The 23,346-nt window shown below is 48.5% G+C and overlaps 1 protein-coding gene and 1 non-coding gene across 6 annotated transcripts in view; both read left to right on the forward strand.

Annotated features, from left to right (window-relative positions):
* The first annotated feature begins 1,502 nt into the window (after positions 1–1,502).
* Positions 1,503–23,346, forward strand: part of LOC105464537 (transmembrane channel like 7) — a 68,911-nt gene continuing 47,067 nt past the window's right edge. Inside the window, exons 1-2 of one of the 5 annotated variants that reach the window (XM_071084187.1) lie at positions 1,503–1,759; positions 19,531–19,774. In XM_071084187.1, coding sequence (XP_070940288.1) covers positions 1,693–1,759; positions 19,531–19,774 — 311 coding nt within the window. In that variant the 5' untranslated portion in view covers positions 1,503–1,692. Of the gene's footprint in view, positions 1,760–19,530; positions 19,775–19,806; positions 19,826–23,346 lie in introns of those variants that run through there. The other 4 variants (XM_071084185.1, XM_071084186.1, XM_071084188.1 and 1 more) reach the window with 4 other exon arrangements.
* Positions 22,728–22,834, forward strand: LOC112423607 (U6 spliceosomal RNA). The gene has a single exon (XR_003014094.1). It is a non-coding gene; the product is annotated as a U6 spliceosomal RNA (small nuclear RNA).

The raw sequence follows: 23,346 nt of genomic DNA on the forward strand, positions 1-23,346 counted from the left end.
ACCATGCCCAGCTAATTTTTTTGTATTTTTAGTAGACATGGGGTTTTGCCATGTTGGCCAGGCTGGTCTCGAACTCCTGACCTCAAGTGATCCAACTGCCTTGGCCTCCCAAAGTGCTGGGATTACAGGTGTGAGCCACGGAGGCCAGCTGATGTTAACTTTGATCATTTGTCTGAGACAGTGTTTTCAGGTGTTATCTACTGTAAAGGCCATCCTGCCCTCTTCCACCACCACTTCCATACTGCACTCTTTGGAAGGATGTCACTAGAGGCAACCCACACTTAAGGAGTAGGGAGCTAAACTCTCTGTCCTTGAAGTATCTACGTAAATGATTTCAAAATCTGCATAGGAGATTTCTCTCCATTTTCCCCATTTATTTATTTAGCCATTTATTTACATTTAGCAATTACTTTTCTTTCTTTCTTTTTTTTTTTTTTTTAATTGAGATGGGATTTCCCCATGTTGTCCAGGCTGGTCACTAGCAATTATTTTTAATTTCATGGTTTTTTTTTAAAATTTTTTATTTTTTATTATTTATTATTTTTTTTTTTTGAGATGGAGTCTCGCTCTGTGCTCTGTCGCCGAGGCTGGAGTGCGGTGGTGTGATCTCGGCTCACTGCAATCTCTGCCTCCTGGGTTCCAGAGATTCTCCTGCCTCAGCCTCCAGGGTAGCTGGGACTACAGGCATGTGCCACCGTGCCTGGCTAAGTTTGTATTTTTAGTACAGACAGGGTTTCACCACGTTGGTCAGGCTGGTCTCTAACTCCTGATGTCAGGTGATCTGCCCGCCTCAGCCTCTCAAAGTGCTGAGATTACAGGCGTGAGTCACTGTGCCTGGCAATGTTATGTTTTTAAGCTGCACACGAACAGAGGTAGAGATGAAACGAGGCTATAGTGTAAAACGTAAAAGACAAACTCTGCATGTAGTTTTCTCTTCACTCGGCCCTCTAGCTCCCCATCCAGGGCTACCACAGGTAGCCAGTTTCTTGCACTCTCTAGGGAGATAGCTTAGGCGTTTACAAACACGTACAAATATATTTTTTGTTTTCCTTTTTGTTCACAAATGATAACTTACTAAATGCACTTATTTGGAATCTTGGGGTTTGTGTGTGTGTGTGTGTGGATTTTTTATTTTTTAATTTTAGAGATGGGAGTCTCACTGTGTTGGCTAGGCTGGTCTCAAACTTGTGGGCTCACACGATCCTCCAGCCTCGGCCTCCCAAAATGAGAGGATTACAGGCGTGAGCCACAGTGCCCAACCGGTTATTTTCGTTATTTATTTCTTTATTAGATTAGATTAGATTAGATTTTAGTTGCAGGGGGCCCATGTGCATGTTCGTTACATGGGTGTACCGGGTCCTGGTGGGGACTGGGCTTCCATTGTTCCCATTCTATTGTGATGTTTTAAACTCAGTGAGACATCAGGGAGGTCGCTGCTTGTCGCCGCCGCTGGATGGAGCCTTGCCGGATCTCCCGGGCTCTGCAGCCCCTCTCCGGTCTCTGTGCTCGGCTCCTCGCGGGGTCCAGCGGGCGGCGGGCGTGGGAAGGGAAGGCTTGGGCGCCCCGCCCCGGCCTCTGTGATGTCAGCGCCGGAACCTGGAATCCCGGCTCCGCGAGGGAAGGCTGGGGAGGCGGCGGCGGCCGCGGGTGGAGAGCGTCCCCGGCAGCCTCTGAGGAGCGCAGGGCGCAGCCATGAGCGAGTCCAGGGCCAGTGCTCTCCAGCTCGGCAGGCCCAGCCGGCAGCCCGCGGTCCATCCAGGTAGGGCTGCGGGGAGCGCGCGCGGGGACGGTGCCCCTGGGGTCCTAGGGCGCACGGAGGGAGCCGGCTGCTGGAGGCTCGGCTTGGCCGCTGTCCACTCTCACGCCCCGCGCGGCGCGGGGTGCTCCCGGCTCTGGGGAGCAGCAGGTGGGAAGGCGATCTTTCTTATTCCTGCTCCCTCCTCCAACGCGTCCTCATCCAATCCAGTGGGACCCAGCCGGGCCAAAAGGACACTAGAATGGCAGTCCGGACCGTGGTGGGTTTGTCTTCCAGCTGTTGACCAAGACAGTCTTTCAAAAGCCTCATCTGTTAAATGAAGGGATTGCGAGCACCCCCTCCACGCCTAACGTTCTGGTATGAGGTGCCTGCCTCCCAGGCATTTCAGCCTTCACATACAGTTAGACCAACTTGAAACAGAATTCTGCCTTGTCTGTTTATTGCTGTGGGACCTTTGGTAAGTGGCTTGCCTTCTCTGAGTCTCAGATCCTTCAGCAGTAAAATGGGAATAGGATGGTGCAGGGAGTAGCTGAGAATCGTGTGATGTGTCTAGCACAGTGTCTGGCATTGTGGCTAGACAGTCACAATACATGGTAGCCAGCCAAGTATTAGAATCTTTTGTATTGGGTAGAATTACAGGAAAGTATACAACTCCATCAATTTCTACAGAAATATGTACAACTGCTGCCCAGTCAAGACAGAAAAGCTGCCAGCACTCAGGCAGGGTTCCTTGTAGCATTTGGAGCTTAGGAATCTTGCAAAACACAAGACCCTGCCGTAAGGTTTTATCTGCAATGTTTTCTCTTTTTCAATTTTAGAATAGAGATTTAATTAAACCAAGGATGTAGAACAAAACATGAGTGTAGATTTGGGCATTGTGGCCTTCAAATTGGATTGTTCTCAATGTTCAGAAGAAAAAAAAAATTAGAAGAGACCCACATCAGAAAACAAAAGTTGGGGTGGATTCAATGCGAATGATTTTCTATCTCAATATTAATACTGCTTATGTCAGCTGAATTTCAGCCTTTCAATAATAGCTTGTCAAGTATTTTTTTAGTTGGTTCCTATTGATCGTCATCTTATTTTAGTGGAATCCATTATACTGAAGATGTACAAAGAATGTGAGATTCATTGTTCTTGAATGTTTGCTAAGTGTTTAAGGGTACTTTTGGCATCTTTTTAGGACAACTATAATTGGGCCCTGTAACTAAAAAGTCTCCTATGCCTCTTTGATAGATGAGATTTTTTTTTTTTTTTTTTGACCTTGTACCCACCAACATTGGTGGGAGGCTCAGAAGGGACTGTGTTTGTAACTTTGTAGCACTTTCTAAACAGTGACCTGTTGTATGGGCATTATAGGACAGTCTGTGGGGTGGGGTGGGGGATGGGGGAGGTGACAAATGAGGTCTGGCTTAAAGAATGAGAAGTGTGACCAGGCATGGTGACTCATGCCTATAATCCCAGCACTTTGGGATGCTGAGGCGGGAGGATCACTTGAGCCCAGGAGTTTGAGGTTACAGTAAGCTGTGATTGTGCCACTGGGCCCCAGCCTGGGTGACAGAACTAGACCCCGTCTCTAAAAACAGAGGAAGAAGAAGAAGAGGTGTGTATCCTTCTAAATGATAAAACAGATCACTCCCCCGCTTACATAAAACTTTCCCGTGGCTGACCAGGTGCCGTGGCTCACGCCTGTAATCCCAGCACTTTGGGAGGCTGAGGCGGGCGGATCACAAGGTCAGGAGATCGAGACCATCCTGGCTAACATGGTGAAATCCTCTCTCTACCAAAAATACAAAAAATTAGCCAGGCGTGGTGGCATGTACCTGTAGTCCCAGCTACTCGGGAGGCTGAGACTGGAGAATCGCTTGAACCTGGGAGGTGGAGGTTGTAGTGAGCTGAGATCGCGCCACTGCACTCCCGCCTGGGCGACAGAGCGAGACTCCGTCTCAAAAGAAAAAAAAAAATTAGATGGGTGTGGTGGCATGTGCCTGTAATCCCAGCTACTGGGAAGCCTGAGGCAGGAGAATCGCTTGAACCCAGGAGGCAGAGGTTACAGTGAGCAGAGATTGCACCACAGCAGTCTAGCCTGGGTGACAGAGGTAGTCTCTGTCTGAAAAACAAAAAAACAAAAAGCAGCTTTCCAGTGGTTTCTCACTGCTCTGAGAATAAACTCCAGGCTCTTCCATAGCAACCAACAGGATCTGGTGATTCAACCCCAGCCCCTCTTTCCAGGCCCTCATCACCTCGACCCGCCCTAACCTATCCTGCTCCAGCTGCACTGGCTGCCTTCCTATCCTTCCAGCATACCAAGATTGTTTCTGCCTCAGGGCCTTTGCATCTGCCATTCTCTTCACCTGGACTCCTCTTCCTTCTTAATAGGGCTGCCTCTTCCTTTTCCTGTTGGGTCTCTGCTCAAATGTCACGTCAGAGAGGCAGACCTCTGGGGCTGTCTGAGGGAATGCGCCCATCTCTCTTTCTCTGACCAGTTAGTTACCTTGCTTATTCTTTCTTTCTTTCTTTCTTTTTTTTTTTTTTTGAGGTGGAGTCTCGCTCTATCGCCCAGGCTAGAGTGCAGTGGCGCGATCTCGGCTCACTGCAAGCTCCGCCTCCCGGGTTTACGCCATTCTCCTGCCTCAGCCTCCCGAGTAGCTGGGACTACAGGCGCCCGCCACCTCGCCTGGCTAATTTTTTTGTATTTTTGGTAGAGATGGGGTTTCACCATGTTAGCCAGGATAGTCTCGATCTCCTGAGCTCGTGATCTGCCCACCTCGGCCTCCCAAAGTGCTGGGATTACAAGCGTGAGCCACCGCGCCCGGCCCTTGCTTATTCTTTCAAAGCTCTTACCACCACCTGAAGTCATCTGGTTTGGTTATTTTCTTGTTTAGTAGCAGTCTTTTTTTTTTTTTTTTTTGAAATGGAGACTCACTCTGTTGCCCTGGCTGGAGTGCAGTGGCGCGATCTCGGCTCACCACAACCTCTGCCTCCCAGGTTCAAGCGATTCTCCTGCCTCAGCCTCCCGAGTAGCTAGGACTACAGGCACGTGCCACCATGCCCGGCTGATTTGTACTTTTAGTAGAAATGGGGTTTCACTATGTTGGCCAGGCTGGTCTCGAACTCCTGACCTCAAGTGATCTGCCCACCTCGGCCTCCCAAAGTATTGGGATTACAGGTGTGAGCCACCATGCCAGGCTGGTAGCAGTCTTTCCTAGAATGTGGATGCTTTGGAAAACGGGCTTTGCCTTGTTTCCCTAGAACCTAGAATGGCATCTGGCACACAGCAGATGCTATATCTATTTTGAATGAATAAGTGAATGAATGAATGAAGTGTCCTTGCAGCCACACTGGCAGCTGTAACATAGTGGTTGTAAATCTAGACTCTGGAGTCTCAGGTGCAAATGTCTTTGGCCTCTCCTCCAGCCTCCTCAAGGGGCACTCAAGGAAAGAACCTGGAAGGGCCCTGATGTGACTGTGTGTGAACTGACCTGACTGCCAGATGGTGGGACTTGGTCTGGAGCAGGGATGACTTGGAATGATAGAGACAAAACTCAGCAGCCCCTGGAGATGCTCTTGTGGTGGAACTGGACCCTGATTTTTTTTTTTTTTTTTTTAGAGACAGGGTTTCCTTCTGCAATCTCAAACTTCTGGCCTTGATTGATCTTCCTGCCTTGGCCTCCCAAAGTACAGGGACTACAGGTGCATGCAACCACACCTGGCTTCTTTTGTTTTGTTTTCTTTTCTTTTCTTTCCCTCTATCTCCTTCCCTCCCTCCCTTTCTCTCTTTCTCTTTCTCTCTTTCTCTTTTTCTTTCTTTCTTTCTTTCTTTCTTTCTTTCTTTCTTTCTTTCTTTCTTTCTTTCTTTCTTTCTTTCTTTCTTTCTTTCTTTCTTTCTTTCTTCCTTTCTCTCTCTCTCTCTCTCTCTCTCTCTCTCTTTCTTTCTTTCTTCCTTTTTTTAGTCTTATTCTGTTGCCCAGGCTTTAGTGCAGTGGTGCAATCTCGGCTCACTGCAACCTCCACCTCTCAGGTTTAATCCATTCTCCTGCCTCAGCCTCCCAAGTAGCTGGGACTACAGGTGTGCACCACCATATGTACTTGTGCACCACCATGCCTCTACTAAAAATACAAAATACTAATTTTTGTATTTTTAGTAGAGATGAGATTTTACCGTGTTGGTCAGGCTGTTCTCAAACTCCTGACCTCAGGTGATCCACCTGCCTTGGCCTCCCAAAGTGCTGGTACTACAGGCGCATGCAACCACATCTGGCTAATTTTCTTGATTTTAAGTAGAGATGGGGTCTGGTTATGTTGTCCAGGCTGGTCCCGAACTACTGAGCTCAATCGATCCTCCTGCCTTGGTCTCCCAAAGTGCTGGGCCTACAGGCCTGAGCCACCATACCCCGCCCAATTTTTGTATATTTTGTAGAGATAGAGTCTTGCTATGTTGTCCAGGCTGGTCTCAAACTCCTGGGCTCAAGGGATCTTCCCGCCTTGGCCTCCCAGAGCACTTGATTACAGGCATGACTGCGTGTGCCGTTGTGCCTATACTTTCTGGAGATACATTTTTAGGAATTTATGTAGTTGGCTGGGCACGGTGGCTCACACCTGTAATCCCAGCACTTTGGGAGGCCGAGGTGGGTGGATCACCTGAGGTCAGGAGTATGAGACCAGCCTGGTCAACATGGCGAAACCCCATCTCTACTAACAATACAAAAATTAGCCGAGCGTGGTGGCACATGCCTGTAGTCCTAACTACTTGGGAAGCTGAGGCAGGAGAATGACTTGAGCCTGGGAGGCAGAGGTTGTGGTGAGCCAAGATCATACCATTGCACTCCAGCATGGGCAACATATCGAGACTCTGTCTCAAAAAAAAAAAAAAAAGGGAATTTATGTAGTTGAGTAACTATTCTTTGGACGTCTTTCAGTCCAGTAGATGGTATTAAACTTGAAAGACACATAACCATCTGACCTGTGATATTTGTTTTTCCCTCTTATCTTCTAAGCCCATTTGTCCAGGTCACTTACCACCTTTAAAGGCATCACCAGAGGGAGGCAGGTCTGGACAGAGCTGAAGATTGCACAGGCCATTCGCAGGCTGGATTCTTTCTCTGGTGACCCACTCGTCTGACTTGAGTTATTTTTTTCCCATGTCTGGACAAGACTGACCTCTGCCCAGCAACTCAGGCCTGGATTAAGTCCAGGGGCCCTCAGTGGCTTTTTCTTGTTTGTTTTTTCAGGAAGTGAAGAATTTAGAGGGATAAAAGGCGGAAATAACTTTTCAGCTTCTGACCTTTGTCACAATCTGGTTTCCTTTTACATTGTTTGGGTCTGGGTCTGCTTAGACCTTCTGATGTTCTGTCTCCACCCTTAGAGGAGGAGGAAGGGAAGCAAATAATGGGCCCTGAGGGATCATCACATACCAGGCCTTGGGGTTCTAGTGGCAAAGGAGGCAGGTAGGGTCTCTGCTTTCATGGAGCTTCTAGTCAAGCGAGACGCACCAAACAGTAAAGAGACAAATAGGATTATCGGAGGTAGCCCTAACTACTGGGACGGAAACAAACAAGATGGTAAGATAGAGAAGGAAGAGTAGCCTACTCAGATGGGGTGGTCCATAGGCCTCTTGGGGGAGGTGACTCCTTTTTATTTTATTTTTCTGAGATGGAATCTAGCTCTGTCGCCCAGGCTGAAGTACAGTGGTGTGATCTCGGCTCACTGCAACCTCTGCCTCTTGGGTTCAAGCAATTCTTGTGCCTTAGCTTCCCGAGTAGCTGGGATTACAGGTGCGTGCCACCATGCCCGGCTAATTTTTGTATTTTTAGTAAAGACAGGGGTTCACCACATTGGCCAGGCTGGTCTCGAACTCCTGACCTCAGGTGATCAGCCTGCCTCGGCCTCTCAAAGTGCTGGGATTACAGGTGTGAGCCACCATGCCCGGCCTTTTTATTTTTTGAGACAGGGTCTCACTCTGTCACCCAGACTGGAGTGCAGTGGCGTGATCTCGGCTCACTGCAACCTCTGACTCCTGGATTCAAGCGATTCTCCTGCCTTATCCCCCCAAGTAGCTGGGATTACAGGCACCTGACACCATACTCGGCTAATTTTTGTATTTTTAGTAGAGTCAGGGTTTCGCAATGTTGGCCAGGCTGGTCTTCAACTCCTGACCTCAGGTGATCCACCCGCCTCTGGCCTCCAAAGTGCTGGAATTATGGGTGTGAGCCACCGCACCCGGCCTCAGGCAGTGTTTTGAGCCAAGGATCTGCAAACAACTCCTGTGCTAAATCCAGCCTTTTTTTTTCTTTCTTTTTTTTTTTTATGAGACGGAGTCTCGCTCCATCGCCCAGGCTGGAGTGCAGTGGCGCGATGTCGGCTCACTGCAAGCTCTGCCTCCTGGGTTCACGCCATTCTTCTGCCTCAGCCTCCCAAGTAGCTGGGACTACAGGCGCCCGCCACCACGCCCAGCTAATTTTTTATATTTTTAGTAGAGATGGGGTTTCACCATGTTAGCCAGGATGGTCTCGATCTCCTGACCTCGTGATCCACCCACCTTGGCCTCCCAAAGTGCTGGGATTACAGGCGTGAGCCACCGGGCCTGGCCTTTTTTTTTTTTGGATGGAGTCACGCTTTGTTGCTCAGGCTGGAGTACAGTGGTGCCATCTCAGCTCACTGCAACCTCCACCTCCCTGGTTCAAGCAATTCTCTGCCTCAGCCTCCCGAGTAGCTGGGATTACGGGCACCTGCCACCATGCCCAGCTAATTGTTTTGTATTTTTGGTAGAGATGGGCTATCACCATCTTGGCCAGGCTGGTCTTGAACTCCTGTCCTCGTGATCCACCCGCCTCAGCCTCCCAAAGTGCTGGAATTACAGGTGTGAGCTACCGAGCCTGGCCAACCTTTTTTTTTTTTGTAAATAAACCTTTAGTAGAACACAGCCATGCCCATTCATTTATGGATTATCTGTGGCTGCTTTCCTGCTACAAGGACAAAGCTGAGTAATTGCAAATAGTAAATTCTTACCTCTTTACAGAAAATGTTTGCTGACCTCTGTTCTAAGCATGTTACATGTGATTGCCATCTAATCCTCAGGACAGCTATAGGAGGTAGGAACCTCTGTCCCCATTTTATTGGTGGGAGAACTGAGGCATGGAATGATCAAGAAACTTGCCAGGTTATGCAGGCAGCAAGTGAGGCTGGGGTCCAAATCCAGGCAGGGTGGGTTGCTCTTAACTGACAGGCCTTGCCACCTTCTCAGATAGACAGAATCGCAGTAACTGCCCCACAGACACCCGACCAGATACTCCATGGGCATGAAAAGCAGGGGCTTGAGTTCCAGGCCCAGCAGCAGCTCTAATGATGGAGTTAGTCACTGCTCCTGAAGGCTGTTTGCTCATCTGTTTGTAAAGCCTTAGACTAGCCAGTCACCAGCCCCACCCAGGTGCCAGTTGGCGTGACTCATGCAGTTTCTCCTGACACTACTGTTACAAAGTCTAGCAGATCCGGGAGGTTACCAGGGCCTCTGGCTCCTCCCCACTCAGACTAAGCACTGGGCTGCTGCGAATGAGGCCCCTCTAGGCTGTATTTATTTATTTATTTTGAGACAGTGTCTTGCTCTGTCACCAACGTTGGCGTGCATTGCTTCAATCACAGCTCACTGCAGCCTCGACCTTCCGGGCTCAAGCACTCCTCCCACCTCAGCCAAAAAAAATATATATATATATATATTTTTTTTTTTTGAGACGGAGTCTCGCTCTGTCGCCCAGGCTGGAGTGCAGTGGCCAGATCTCAGCTCACTGCAAGCTCCGCCTCCCGGGTTCCCGCCATTCTCCTGCCTCAGCCTCCCGAGTAGCTGGGACCACAGGCGCCGCCACCTCGCCCGGCTAATTTTTTGTGTTTTTAGTAGAGACGGGGTTTCGCCGTGTTAGCCAGGATGGTCTCGATCTCCTGACCTTGTGATCCGCCCGTCTCGGCCTCCCAAAGTGCTGGGATTACAGGCTTGAGCCACCGCGCCCGGCCGCCAAAAAATATTTTATTTTTTTTGTAGAGACAGGGTCTCACTATGGTGTCCAGATTGGTCTTGAACTCCTGGGTTCAAGCCATCCTCCCGCCTCATCCTCTCAAAGTGTTGGGATTATAGGCGTGAGCCACTGCACCCAGCCAGTCATATTTCAATTGCTTAATAGTCCCATGTGGCCAGTGGCCACTGTATTGGACAGTGCAGATATAGAACATGCCCTTCATTGCAGAAGCCCAACAAATGGTGAGCCACCATGCCCGGCGCCCTGACTTATTTTTCTCCACGCACTTATCAACATCTGAAGTACATTGTTTTTACTTGTTTAATGTCTGTCTCCTCCAAATAGAATGCAAGTTTCATAAAAGCAGGGAAATGGTGTGTGGTGTTCAAGGCTATGTTGTAGTCCTAGAACAGTGCTTGAGTGGCGACAGTTGCTCAGTAAATGTTTCTGAGTGACTGAGTGGTGGGTGAATAAGTGAATGGATAGATGGGTCTTTCCAGGAGCAGGGCAGTGATGAGTCCCTGGCTTTGGAGGGCTTCTTGCACTTGATTGACATGTCATAGCAGCTTCAACTAGAGTCCGGGGACTTTTTTTTTCTTTGAGACGCAGTCACACCCTGTCATCCAGGCTGGAGTGCAGGGCATGATCTCAGCTCACTGCAAGCTCTGCCTCCCGAGTTCATGCCATTCTCCTGCCTCAGCCTCCCGAGTAACTGGGACTACAGGCACCCACCCCCTCGCCCGGCTAATTTTTTTGTATTTTTAGTAGAGATGGGGTTTCACCGTGTTAGCCAGGATGGTCTTGATCTCCTGACCTGGTGATCTGCCCACCTCAGCCTCCCAAAGTGTTGGGATTACAGGCGTGAGCCACCACGCCCTGTTGAGTCCGGGGACTTTATGAGTTCTTGGATTAAGGCCCTTTGGTAGCTGTAAGCACAGATTATCTGGACACTCTACCTTCACCTGACATCCAAAATAAAAACAATTCAGCCGGGCGCGGTGGCTCACGCCTGTAATCCCAGCACTTCGGGAGGCTGAGGCAAGCGGATCATTTGAGGCCAAGAGTTCGAGAGCAGCCTGGCCAGCATGGTGAAATCTTGTCTTTACTAAAAATACAAAAAATTAGCTGGGTGTGGTGGCGCACGCCTGTAATCCTAGCTACTTGGGTGGCTGAGGCAGGAGAATCGCTTGAACCCGGGAGGCAGAGGTTGCAGTGAGCCGAGATTGCGCCACTGCACTCCAGCCTGGGTGACAGCGCAAGACTCTGTCTCAAAAGCAAAAACAAAAATAAAAACAATTCAAGTGAAAAGAAGTCCATAATGTTCTGAGATTGATATCTACATTGACTTATCAGTGATATCAAATTGTGTGTGTGTGCATGACATTTTATCATTTCACAAGAAAGAAAAGCAAAGCACATTTCCAATAGGGCTGGTTTGTGTAAAGTACCTGAAATAGGAAGAATGTAACATACGGTCAAAATCTCAGTCAATATTTTTTGCCAGCTTTTTTTACTCTTTAAATTATTTTTGTTCCAGGTGCGGTGGCTCACCCCTGTAATTTCAATACTTTGGGAGGTGGAAGCAGGTGCATTGCTTGGGTCCAGGAGTTTGAGACCAGTCTGGGTAATATGGTAAAACCCCATCTCTACAAAAAAATACAAAAAATTGACCAGGTGTGGTGGCGCACACCTGTAGTCCGAGCTACTTGGGAAGCTGAGGCCGGAGGATTGCTTGAGCCTGGGAGGCAGAGTGAGTGGAAATGGCACCACTGTACTCTAGCATGGGTGACAGAGTGAGACCCTGTCTCAAAAACAAAACAACAGGCCGGGCGCGGTGGCTCAGGCCTGTAATCCCAGCACTTTGGGAGGCCGAGATGGGCGGATCACGAGGTCAGGAGATCGAGACCATCCTGGCTAACACGGTGAAACCCCGTCTCTACTAAAAAATACAAAAAACTAGATGGGCAAGGTGGCGGGCGCCTGTAGTTCCAGCTACTCACGAGGCTGAGGCAGGAGAATGGCGTAAACCCAGGAGGCGGAGCTTGCAGTGAGCTGAGATCCGGCCACTGCACTCCAGCCTGGGCGACAGAGCGAGACTCCGTCTCAAAAAACAAACAAACAAAGAAACAACAAAAAAACACAAAACAACAAAACGTTTTGTATTGTGAAAAAAATACATCATTCATATAGAAAAGAATAATATTCAAGGTTTAAATTCCTAAAATCTTTTTCTCATTTTTTTGACATCCTTGCTTTCCTGGTATTTAAAGTACTTTGGTTGGCTTGGTGGGTGATGTAACGTATCTTGTATCCTCAGCACCAAATTCATTCATTCCTGAATTATTCATTCATTCAACTTAGAAGGTATTTATTAAGCATCTGTCATGTACCAGGCTCTGTGCTAGACCCTGGTAATTCAGCAGTGACAGAAAGAGACAAAGTCCCTGCCTTCATAGAGGTTATAGAGTCAGAGACAACACACCACAAGTAAACGATTAAAAAGAACAGACTAGGCCAGTTGTGGTGGTTCACACCTATAATCCCAGCACTTTGGGAGGCTGAGGCGGGGAGGATCACTTGAGTCCAGAAGTTCGAGACTAGCCCGGGCCACATAACAAAACCTCATCTCTACTAAAATATATGTATATTAACTGGGTATAGTGGTGCACACCTGTGGTCCCAGCTACTCAGGAGGCTGAGGTGAAGAGTATTGCTTGAACCTGGGAGATCAAGGCTGCAGTGAGTTATGTTGGCACCACCACACTCTAGCCTGGGCAACAGAGCAAAACCCTGTCTTAAACAAACAACAGAAAAAAGGATAGAGTAGTAACGAGGGTGAGTGAGTGCGGTGGAGTGGGCACTTAGGAGCTATGTGGTGTTCGAAGGAGTGAGCAAAAGCTCATCAAGGCAGGGAGCAAGCGTTCATCTTCTCCAGAGTCCCAGCCCTCAGTCTGGAGTCTGGCACAGAGAGGCTCCATACAAGTTGTCAAACAGAACTAATTCCCATAGCAGCTGGTGAGAGGCCTGGACCCAGTGACCTACGAAGTCTCTTTTTACCCAGAGTTTCCGTGATACTTTGCGTGGGAAACAAACCTCTGCTGTGAACTCAGCACCAAATACGGTTGGGCAAGGTTCTTGGCTAGGACGGGGGGGAAGGTAGTGGTGGTTTTAGTGCCCTTTAGATCATACTTGGCTGGTGCCCACTTCCTGGGAGGGTTCATGCCTGTTGGTAGGATGTGGTGTCTTGTGGGAAATGTTGCCAAGAAAGTTAGGACCTCACGATGCTCTCAAGATGTGCCTGCCTCTGCACTGCTCATTCATTCATTCATTCATTCATTCATTCTTCAGATGGAGGGCCTTCTTTTTTTAAACTTTTTTAATTTTTTTAATTTTTTGAGATGGAGTTTTGCTCTTGTTGTCCAGGCTGGAGTGTGATGGAGTGATCTCGGCTCACCGCAACCCCTGCCTCCTGGGTTCAAGCGATTTTCCTGCCTCAGCCTCCCAAGTAGTGGAATTACAGGCGCATGCATCACCACGCCCAGCTAATTTTGTATTTTTTCAGTAGAGACAGGATTTCACCATGTTGGTCAGGCTGGTCTTGAACTCCTGACCTCAGGTGATCCACCCGCCTTGGCCTCCCAAAATGCTGGGATTACGTGCATGAATCACAGTGCTCACCCCAGATGGAGGGCCTTCTATGAGCAGGACACTGCTTTTAAGCCTCAGAAAGACTTTGTCCTTAACCTGGAAGAATAGTATATGGCAGAAAAATTGGTTATGCCTGGCCCTGCTCCCTCGTGTCTCCTGGAATTACCCAGTCATTCTCCCGCCTAAGTAATAATCTCCTAATTGCTGAAATCTGGCTCCAGTGACCAAGAAGTTCTAGGCATTCTTAGAGGCACCCCGGTATCTGAAATATGCTACCCACTCCTGTGCAGATGGTCAACAGCAGCCCACGCTGACCACAGGACTACAGTGGCCATCGCAACAGCAAGGCTCTTGGCTGGACCAATTCCGTAGAACGTCTGACAATAACTGTAATGAGACGTCTTCTTTAAGGATGAGGAGAACATCAAGGCTCTCAGTGGTGAAATGACCTGCGGTACAACCAGGAGTCTGTCTTGACACTCAAGCCTTGGGCAAGTCACCAAGCCTGGGCCTCAGTTTCCCTGTTGGAAAGCCAGAGCAGGCCAAGGGTGGTGGCTTATGCCTATAATCCCAACCCTTTGGGAGGCCCAAGGCAGGAGGATCACTTCAGCCCAGGAGTTTGATACCAGCCTAGGCAACAAAGCAAGACCCCGTTTCTGCTAAAAACTGAAAAATTAAAAAATCAGCCAGGTGTAGTGGTGTGCATCTGTAATCCCAGCTATCTGGGAGGCTGCGGTGGGAGGATCACTGGAGCCCAGGAGTTTAAGGTACACTCCAGCCTGGGCAATAGAGCAAGATCCTATCTCTAAAAAAAAAAAAAAAAAAAAAGCCAGGGCAGTGAAGCCCTCTGCGCTTACTCTGCAGGTTGGCGTGAGGAATGAGGTGACGTCATGCTGGGAAAAGTGTATGTTCCTATACGGAAACAAGAGGGGGTGGAGCCTAGTTATAAAAATAATGATGCCTGTGTTTGAAGACATGGTCGTGACATTTTTTGTTTGAAGTTGAGGAACTTCCCTGGAGTGTCTAAAGAGGAAAAATCAGAACAGTTCTTCCTGGGAGGGGGTAGGTGGTGTATGAAAAACAGGCTAATTACCTAGTTGATTTGTGTGGAATTTTATTTTTATTTTATTTATTTATTTGTATATTTTTTTGGGATGGAGTCTTGCTCTGCTGCCCGGGTTGGAGTGCAGCGGCGTGATCTCGACTCACTGCAACCTCCGCCTCCTGGGTTCAAGCAAGTCACCTGCCTCAGCCTCCTGAGTAGCTGGGATTACAGGCACCCGCCACCACGCCCAGCTAATTTTTGTATTTTTAGTAGAGACGAGGTTTCACCATGTTGGCCAGGCTGGTCTTGAACTCATGACCTCAAGTGATCTACCTGCCTCAGCCTCCCGAAGCGCTAGGATTACAGGCATGAGCCACCGTGCCCGGCTTATATGGCATTTTAACATTTACAAAGCACTTGTAAATCCGCGACCCCCTGAATTTTTTCATGGTGAAGACTACAGCTTTGGGGTCTGATCAGCCTGTGATGCGTTCCTAGTTCCAACACTTACTGTGTAAGCAAGCAACACTTACTAATTGTCTGAGCCTCAGGTATTCATCTGTAACATGGAGATAATGATTTTGTTTGACTTTCGGGTTTTTTTTTTTCCTTGGAATTGGAGTATTGTTATGTTGACCAGGCTGGTCTTGAATTCCTGGGCTCAAGCAATCCTTCTGCTTTAGCCTCCCAAAGTAGCTGAGACCACGCCGGCACAATGGGGATAATTCTCTCCAAAGAGTAGTTTGGAGTATTAAGTGTGACAATGCATGTTAAATACTTTTTTTTTTAATGTATTTCTTTTTTTCTGAGACAGATTCTCGCTCTGTCGCCCAGGCTGGAGTGCAGAGGCGCAATCTCAGCTCACTGCAAACTCTGCCTCCCGGGTTCATGCCATTCTCCTGCCTCAGCCTCCCAAGTAGCTGGGACTACAGGCATCTACTACTATGCCCGGCTAATTTTTTGTATTTTTAGTAGCGACAGACTTTCACTGTGTTAGCCAGGATGGTCTCGATCTCCTGACCTCCTGATCTACCCGCCTTGGCCGCCAAAAGTGCTGGGATTGCAGGCGTGAGCCCCCACACCCAGCCCGCATGTTAAATACTTTAAATAGCCTGCTACAAGGTAGGCAAGTACTCAAGAAATCTTAGCCGGTGTTATTCATGCCGTTTGCAACTCCTTCCTCACCATTGTGCTGATGAGGCCCATGGTATTAGATCCTCCATTCCTGAGATGAGAAAAATGTGATTCTGAGGCAGCTGTGGTCCCTCCTGGGGTGGCTTGGCTGGTGGGTGAGAGGCCAGTGTTTTAAACCAACCCAGGCTCCAGCTTGGGGGCCCTGACCCCACGGCAGTTGAATATTCAGTAGGTCCATGCTGTTCTATATTCAAAGACCTTTGTTCGTGGTTAATAATAGCTCTTTGTTTCTGCTAGCGGGAGGGTAGCCTCCATGCAGGGCTTAGACCCTTTTCCTTCTCAGGGTCCACACCCGCCCTACCCTCATATTGGCTCGAGGGAGCCACTGCCACTAATGGAAGTGTGTCATATCCTCAGGGTGTGCTAGGCAGGGAGGTAGAAGGGTGGGTGAGGCTCGCAGACTTGCGCATGGAGATTGGCAGGGCCCCAGCCACGTGTCCGTGTGTCATCTACAGTGGGACAGCTGCTCCATTGTGTCTGAACTTGCCCATCCGAGAAAGGCAAAGATTACAGTGCCAGAGCCAGGCCTTGACCGGTCCCCACCGGGCCCTGCCCCTGCCCATCCTCATCCAGTTGGTGCCTTTATGGAGCTCTGTGTGTGCCAAGCACTGCCTGGGACCGTCTACCCATGTGATCCTCTTTAATGTTCATAAACAGGCTGTGTAGCAAGTCCTGACCTCAGCCTTGCAGCCTCCAGGGTGACCTTTTTGTTTTTTGAGATGGAGTTTCGCTCTTGTTGCCCAGGCTGGAGTGCAATGGCATGATCTCAGCGCACTGCAACCTCCGCCTCCTGGGTTCAAGCGATCCTGAATAGCTGGGATTATAGGCATGCGCCACCGTGCCCAGCTAATTTTGTATTTTTAGTAGAGACAGGGTTTCTCCATGTTGGTCAGGCTGGTCTTGGACTCCTGGCCTCAGGTGATCCCCTCGCCTTGGCCTCCCAAAGTGCTGGAATTACAGGTGTGAGCCACCGTGCCGGGCCCAGGGTGACCTTTTTTTTTCCCTTTGAGACAGATTCTCAGTTTGTCGCCCAGGCTGGAGTGCAGTGGCACAATCTCAGCTCACTACAAGCTCTGCCTCCCGGGTTCACGCCATTCTCCTGCCTCAGCCTCCCGAGTGACTGGGACTACAGGCGCCCGCCACCACGCCCGGCTAATTTTTTGTATTTTTAGTAGAGACAGAGTTTCACCATGTTAGCCAGGATGGTCTCAATCTCCTGACCTTGTGATCCGACCGCCTCGGCCTCCCAAAGTGCTGGGATTACAGGCATGAGCCACCACACCTGGCCCAGGGTGACCTTTAAAACGCAGTCGAAGCATGACATCTCAAGGTTCTGCCACGGCCTACAAAGTCCGGCTTGGTCCGACCCCAGCCACCCTTCTGACTTCAGCGTTTCCATTCTCCCTGTCCTAAATACCTATTGTTGCTCAACACACTGCTCCAAACGTACTGGCTTAAGCCATGTTATTAATTTTGCTGATTCTGTGCATCAGGGATGACTCGGGGCATGGGGGAGCCCGCTTGCCCTGCTGCCTGGGATGTCTGCTGGGGCTGGAGTGCCCAAGATGGCCTCATCACGGCGATGCCTGGTGAGGATGCCCCAGGGATTTTTGTTGCTGTTGTTTTCTTTTGTTTTGCTTTTTTTGAGATGAAGTCTTGCTCTGTCACTCAGGCTGGAGTGCAGTCGTCCAATCTTGGCTCACTGCAACCTCTGCCTCCCGGGTTCAAGCTATTCTCCTACCTCAGCCTTGTGAGTAGCTGGGATTACAGGTGCATGCCACCATGCCCAGCTAATTTTTTTTTTTTTTTTCTATTTTTAGTAGAGATGGAATTTCACCATATTGGCCAGGCTGGTCTTGAACTCCCCATCTCAGGTGATCCACCTGCCTTGGCCTCTCAAAGTGCTGGGATTACAGGTGTAATCCAGGTGTGAGCCACTGTGCCTGGCTGTCCCAGGGTGTTGAAGACACGAGCCTGGGGCCTTGGTTCTTGCAATCACCCAGGTCCTTGGTTCTTTTTGTAGGCTTAGGGGCTCTTCCTCTCCACCTCGTTGTCCTAGGTAGTTGGACTTCCTTCCAGGCAGCCCTGGCCCAAGAGCACAGAAGTGGCTACTGCAAGGCCCTCTTATGACTTTGGGCTGGAAATGGCAGAGCATTACTTCCATTGAGTCCTTTGGTTAAAGCAAGCACAGGTCCTGTGCAAATCCAAGGAGGGGACCACGCAGAGGGCCAGTGTGGCTCACTGGAGGCCACCAACAAAACCGCCTACCAGGTTCTTGCTCATTCACTCTTCCTCCAACCTGTCACACACACTTCTGCCGCTGGGCCTTTCCACTTATGGGTTCCCTCTGCCTGGGGTGCTTTTCCCCAAATATCCAGGGGTGTCACCCCTTCCCTTCATTCATCTAAATGTCACCTTTAAAGAGAGACCGTACCTGACCCCACCTTATCAAAAACAGTTCACCCCTCCTCATATCACCTCTGTCCCCTGACACCACTCTGTTCTTTTTTTTTTTTTCATTGCACGTGTCACTTCCTGGCTTAATATTTACTGCCTGTTTATTATTTGATCTCCCTCTCCCCCATCTCAGAATATAACTGCCACGTGAGTAGGGCACTTGCCTTGTTCACTGCAGTTCCCTTAACTCCAGATAGGACACATGGTAGATAGAGCTGTTGAATGAATATTTGAGATGAGGAAACAGAGCTTAAAAAGGTTAAGTAACTTTCCCAAAGACACAGAGCTAATAAGTGACAGAGTGGGGATCCACACGCAAACATTTAGCTTCGATCAAGAAGCTGTAGAAGCTTTACTGCGTAGGGGTTATTGCTTAGGTAATTATGGCTGCCTGCCCCCTCTTCTCCCTGAGTCCTGTCTGTCTCTACTCAGACTGATCTTCCTGCAACTAAAATCCGATGAGGGGTAAAACCCATCTTGAAGGTAGCTTCCCTCCCCTTCAGCAGAAAGCCCACCTGCCTTAGCCTGCTGCCCAAGACACAGCAAAGCTTGACTTCTAGCACTGGCCTGATATAGAAATAAGGGTTTTGGAGTCAACCCTGGATTTGTCTGCCGTGCGCCCAATCACCCGCTCTCTAAATGCAAGTAAATTGGGAATGTCATTCACTCTAAGTGTCTGTGGTTAACAGGGCGGTCAAGCTGGCTGAAGGCTGGTCTGGAGTGGCCTCAGCTAGGGCGGTCATCCCACATAGTCTCATCTTCCAGCAGGCTCGCTCAGGCTTGTTCTGGCTGGGCTCCAGAGAGAAGGAGAAGTCTACAAGACCTCTTAAGGCTGGCCTTATAACTGGCCCAGCATCACTTCTGCTCTGTTCTGTTGGTCCAAGCAGATCAGGAGGCCAGTCCGGATCCCATGAATACGTGTGAAGCTCTTAACACCATGCCTGACACACAGGAAATGCTATTATTGTTGTTGATGTTGTTGCCATGCATTTGCATAGTATACTTTACGCTTTTTAGAGTTTTATTGAATACATTACTATACCCTACACTGTGGGAGGAAATTGGAGCAAATATTACTGGCCCCATTTGACAAATATTTAAAATATTTAAAACTTTGGGCAAGTTTAGATAACTTGCCCAAGGCCATGCTTTTAGCTAGTGGCTGCAGCCATACACTGGAAATCAGATGTTGTGCAATTTAAAGCATGTCCGCAAACGCATCTGCAGAAAGTGAGCCCATCTGCAGATGATTTCATTGTCCTGAGCACCACTTTGGTAAATATAATAAGGTCAAAATGCTGTCCTCACAGACCCAGGCTAGTAACTATCTGCAAGGGTCAGTGATGATGCCCAAGATCCAAGTTTCCTGCTTGGCTTCCAAACTCACTGGAGTGAATGATGGCTTTTTCTTTTCTTTTACAAAGAGAACCTCTCTCTAGATGCCAGTTGCTTCTCCTCTCCACCTGTGAACTTCCTCCAAGAATTGCCAAGCTACCGGTCCATTGCACGCAGGAGAACGACTGTCCATTCCCGGGACAAGCAAAGCGGCACTTTGCTAAAGTCAACCGACTCTTACAGCTCCCAGCTGGAGGACAGAATCGCTGAAAACCTCAGCAGCCAATCCCTTCGAAATTATGCACTGAACATCTCTGAGAAGCGGAGACTAAGGTTTGTTCACTAGCCACCTGGAACCTGCATTGTGTATGTTATGGCCTAGAGGTACGTTTTGTGCATGAAATGCTTTTCCTGAAGAGCTCATATAATTAAAATTTTATTCCTTAGGGTAAGTTAAGCCTCTTTGACAAAGATACCTGAACTTTCTTCTCCACTCCTACTGCTTCACTTGACTAGCCTTAAAAAAAAAAAAAGAAAAAAGATACCCAAACATACTCAACATATTAGAAGTTTCTTTCTAGGCCGGGCGCGGTGGCTCATACCTGTAATTCCAGCACTTTGGGAGGTCGAGGCAGGCGGATCACGAGGTCAGGAGATGAAGACCATCCTGGCTAACATGGTGAAACCCCGTCTCTACTAAATATACAAAAAATTAGCCGGGCGTGGTGGTGGGCGCCTGTAGTCCCAGCTACTCGGGAGGCTGAGGCAGGAGAATGGCATGAACCCAGGAGGCGGAGCTTGCTGTGAGCTGAGATTGCGCCACTGCACTCCAGCCTGGGGAACAGAGCAAGACTCTGTCTCAAAAAAAAAAAAGGAGTTTCCTTCCTTTCTTCCTTCCTTCCTTCCTTCCTTCTTTCCTTCCTTCTTTTCTTTTCTTTTCTTTTCTTTTCTTTTCTTTTCTTTTCTTTTCTTTCTTTTTTGAGACAGAGTTTCACTCTTGTTGTCCAGGCTGGAGAGAAATGGCACGATCTTTGCAACCTCTGCCTCCCAGGTTCAAGCGATTCTCCTGCCTCAGACTCCCGAGTAGCTGGGATTACAGGCATGTGCCACCATGCCTAGCTAATTTTGTATTTTCAGTAGAGACAGGGTTTCACCATGTTGGCCAGGCTGGTCTCGAACTCCTGACCTCAGGTGATCCACTTGCCTTGGCCTCCCAAAGTGCTGGAATCACAGGCATGAGCCACCGTGCCTGGCAGAAGTTTATTTCTTGCTGGCATACAGTACTAGGAACTGGGGGACTTTGCAGCCATTCAGGGATCCAGGCTCTTTCCATCTTGTGGCTCTGCATACCCCTGAAGCCTCATTTTTGTCTGCAACCAATCAGGGCAAAAAGAAAGAGTTTGGAGTATGAGTATACCAGTTAGCTACGCAGCAGAATAAATCACCCCACAACTGAGTAGCCTAAAACAATAGTTTCTCAAGTCTACCAGTCAGCTGGACAAATCCTTCTAGTTTCGGTTGGGCTGAATCTTTATCCATAGTCAGCTGTGGTTGGGGAGGTGGCTCTGCTGATCTAGGCTGGGGATCAGCTGGCTATAAGCTGGTCTAGGGTGGCTTCAGCTGGGATGATCACATGGTATCATCATGATAGCTCAGGTTTGTTCGCATGGCAACAGCTGGAGCCCAAGAGAGGATCAGAAGCCTGCAAAACCTCCTGAGACTAGGCTTAGAACCAGCTCAGCTTCCCTCCTACTGCAGTCTGTGGTCTAACCAGATCACAGTCCAGATTCAATTTGGTGGAAAGAGATTCCTCCTGCTAATGGGAAGAGCTGTAAAGTCACATGGCCATGGGGCATTCACACATTCATTGAGTCATTGGGAGTTTTGGGAGTGGGTTAAGAGCCAAGTCTGAAAGGTGCACATACCACTTTTCTTTACATTTCTACCAGAGAGAATTTAGCCACATGGTCATACCTAACTGCTGAGAAAGCTGGGAAGTGTCTCCAGCTAGTGCCAGAGAAGGGGAGAATGGATTCGGGTGGTAGCTTGCCATCTCCCCCATTCTTGAAGAATTTAAAACATAATTTTCCGATTGACCTGGTGTAATGACAGAGGTGGGTATTTCTGCTTAACACTCTAATTGCTTCCCCCACAGGGTCAGTAGCATAAATTCATTAGAAGGGTTGGGCAAAGTGGCTCATATCTGTAATTACAGCACTTTAAGAGGCTGAGGCAGGAGGACTGCTTGAGACCAGGAGTTCCAGACCAGCCTGGGCAGCATAGCAAGATCCTGTCTTTACAAAATAAATAGATAAATAAATAAATAAATAAATATTAGAAAAATTAGTTGGGTGTGGTGATGTGTGCCTATAGTCCCAGCTACTCAGAAGGCTGAGGCAGGTGTATCACTCAAGCCCAGGAATAGGAGGGCTGCAGTAAGCTATGATCATGCCACTACCCTCCAGCCTGGGTGACAGAATAAGACCCTGTCTCTACGAAAACAACGGCAAAACAAAATAACACATTGGGCTGGCTGCAGTGGCTCATGCCTGTAATCCCAGCACTTTGGGAGGCCGAGGCAGGTAGATCACAAGGTCAGGAGTTCAAGACCAGCTTGGCCAATATGGTGAAACCCCGTCTCTACTAAAAATACAAAAATTAGCTGGGCATGGTGGCGGGCGCCTGTAGTCCCAGCTACTTGGAAGGCTGAGGCAGGAGAATTGCCCAAACCCAGGAGGCAGAGGTTGCAGTGAGCCAAGATCGTGCCACTATACTCCAGTCTGGGCAACAAAGCGAGACTGTGTCTCAAAAAAAACAAAACAAAACAAAAATACAAAATAACACATTGGATGATGCACATTGGATCATACACTGTGCCTTGTAGGTTTAAGAATATGTTATCTCTGGTTTTATTTTTAATTTGGGTGGTCTTGTATTCTCAAAAAATATTGAGACTTTATAAATGTATTTCAGCTGGCACAGTGGCTCATACCTGTAGTCCCAGCACTTCAGGAGGCTGAGGCAGGTGGATCGCTTGAGCTCAGAAATTTGTGACCAGCCTGGACAACGTGGTGAAACCTGTTTCTACTAAAATTACAGAATTTAGCTAGGCATGGTGGCGTACTCCTGTAGTCTCAGCTACTCAGGAGGCTGAGGTGGGAGGATCACCTGAGCCCAGGAGATTGAGGCTGCAGCGACCCAAGATGGCGCCACTGCACTTCAGTCTGGGTGACAAAGCGAGACGCTGTCTCAGAAAAAAAAAAAAAAAAAAAAAAAAAAAAATTTGGTGCTCCCTTTGGCAGCACATATACTAAAATTGGAATGATACAGAGAAAATTAGCATGGCCTCTGAGCAAGAATGACACACAAATTCATGAAGTATTACATATCTAAATGTATTTTAAAATCAAATAAATAAATAAATAAATAAATAATGTATTTTATTTTCCACTCTTTCAGATTCACAGATTTTGAATTCTTATAAACTACTACTGCTCTGTACCCAAACTCTGCCACACCTAAGAGAGAGACATATTTTCTTCCATCAAGGGACTTCCAGGTTCACTGGAAAAATGAAACTAACAGACTCATGAGAGCAGGGCCCATATCTATCTGGTTTACCAGTGAATCCCTAGAAAGTGGCAAAGAAGGCTGGGTGCAGTGGCTCATGCCTGTAATCCCAGCATTTTGAGAGGCCAAGGCGGGTGGATCACCTGAGGACAGGAGTTTGAGACCAGCCTGGCCAGCATGGTGAAACCTCATCTCTACTAAAAATACAAAAATTAGCCAGGCGTGGTGGCAGGTGCCTGTTATCCCAGCTACTCGTGAGGCTGGGGCAGGAGAATCGCTTGAATCCAGGAGGTGGAGGTTGCTGTGAGCCGAGATTGTGCCACTGCATTCCAACC

The sequence above is a fragment of the Macaca nemestrina genome, chromosome 18 (genome assembly GCF_043159975.1).
Source record: "Macaca nemestrina isolate mMacNem1 chromosome 18, mMacNem.hap1, whole genome shotgun sequence".
In the NCBI taxonomy this organism is placed as follows: domain Eukaryota; kingdom Metazoa; phylum Chordata; class Mammalia; order Primates; family Cercopithecidae; genus Macaca; species Macaca nemestrina.